At 51.3% G+C, this 1,442-nt stretch overlaps 1 protein-coding gene across 1 annotated transcript, besides 1 other annotated feature; it reads left to right on the forward strand.

The window, feature by feature from the left end:
- Positions 1–483, forward strand: Tc00.1047053509465.10 (hypothetical protein, conserved; the record flags this gene model as incomplete). Its single annotated transcript, XM_797223.1, has 1 exon — positions 1–483. A coding segment is annotated over one exon (483 nt), but the record flags the coding sequence as incomplete, so codon positions are not given.
- Positions 1–1,442: a sequence feature (areas not merged during assembly with more than two copies in the genome that could not be assigned to a particular haplotype).

Raw genomic sequence — 1,442 nt, forward strand, 5'->3', positions numbered from 1 at the left:
CACTGCCAAGACAATTCATGGAAGGCAATGAAGAAGAAAGGAAGTAAGGGTGGTGACGCAAGTCCAGCAATCGCCGTGCCATTCATTTCTCCATTTTCAAGGAACCGACGCATTGAAATCAATTCTGTGGTCATATGTGAGATCTGCGTCATTCTAACTTATGACAGGAGGGTGCGGCCTCCTGAAGATGTTCTTTTTCGTGGTTCGCCAATTGGGACGTTCATTCCATCCCTGCACCGTGCCACAATAAGGCTGCCTACTGTGCGTTTTCGCGACGTCTCCAGAAAAACGTTTATGGAGGTATGCAATATGGTGCAGGAGGTGTTGTTTTTTGAATTTCTGAAGCAAATTCCCAGTTTTATTTCAAGTGTTGTCCTCTTCCCGACGCTTTCTCCACTCGGCAATATTTTGACGCGCGTCGGGTCATTTATCTTTGGCTCTGGCGGCGCTTCTTCAGAGTTGCCGGGCGCGGCACTCATTTGACGGAAAAGAAGAGGCGAGGAGAATGAAAATCAAAGGCACCGACGAATACTATATTCCTCTCCCCACACACAAACATATCTCACTTACTCATGAGAGCGGGTTGGAGATGAGGCGTCATTTCCACACAGGGTTTACGTCTCTGAGAAATTTGAACTGACATATCATGGAGCATTGGGAAATGCGGCGTTGCCTAATATTGCGTTTTTTTTTCTTTTTTATCCTCTACTCTTTGACACAAGAAACTCAACGCCGCCGATTATTCTTAGAGAATGTGGCTGAGACAGAAACGTGGCGAACATCTTTTTTCGCCATTGACGATCTGTTCTGCGCCTGGCTGCCACAGCGAATTGTAGACGTTTACCCCGTACAATACCGCGAGATGATTCCTGCCGTCCGCTATGGCAAGCCGCAGTCGTGCCAATCTGCTCTAAATTTACCCACTGGCTCTGCAGTGGGGTCTGCCGAGCGTGCCTCTGATGACGCGCTGTTCCTGAACCGTTTGATTGCCGCGTGGGGATACCGACTTGTGCCACGCGCTTTTCAGAGCAACGGGGCCGCAGCTTTTCATTGGGCGAGCGAAGCGCCGGGTCCCATGTTGCGCCAAGCCTACATGCCACTGATGTGTCTGAATTGTGTCGCTGGCGGTGCTCATCATGATTGCCATTGCGCCTCATCATTGCAACAGGCGACCACCCGAAAGGAATAATTGCCAGGAATGAATTATAAACGAAGCGCGAAAGCAGGAGGGCAAGAAACTGCGGGACACACTGGGGAAGTTGGAGTCCCGCAACTGTCATCAAAGTAAAGCGGGCGCGTGGTATGCGAAAACGTGTGCTCGGGAGCGTACGGCGGGTCATGACGCTCAAAAATGGGAATCGCCTCGATGGGCCCGGCTGCCCCCCGCATATTCCACAGGCCCGCCCCACGGAAATGAGACATGCGAGGGCAAGCGAGGGAAC

The sequence above is a fragment of the Trypanosoma cruzi genome, genomic scaffold, assembly GCF_000209065.1.
Source record: "Trypanosoma cruzi strain CL Brener 1047053515907 genomic scaffold, whole genome shotgun sequence".
Taxonomy (NCBI): Eukaryota; Euglenozoa; class Kinetoplastea; order Trypanosomatida; family Trypanosomatidae; genus Trypanosoma; species Trypanosoma cruzi.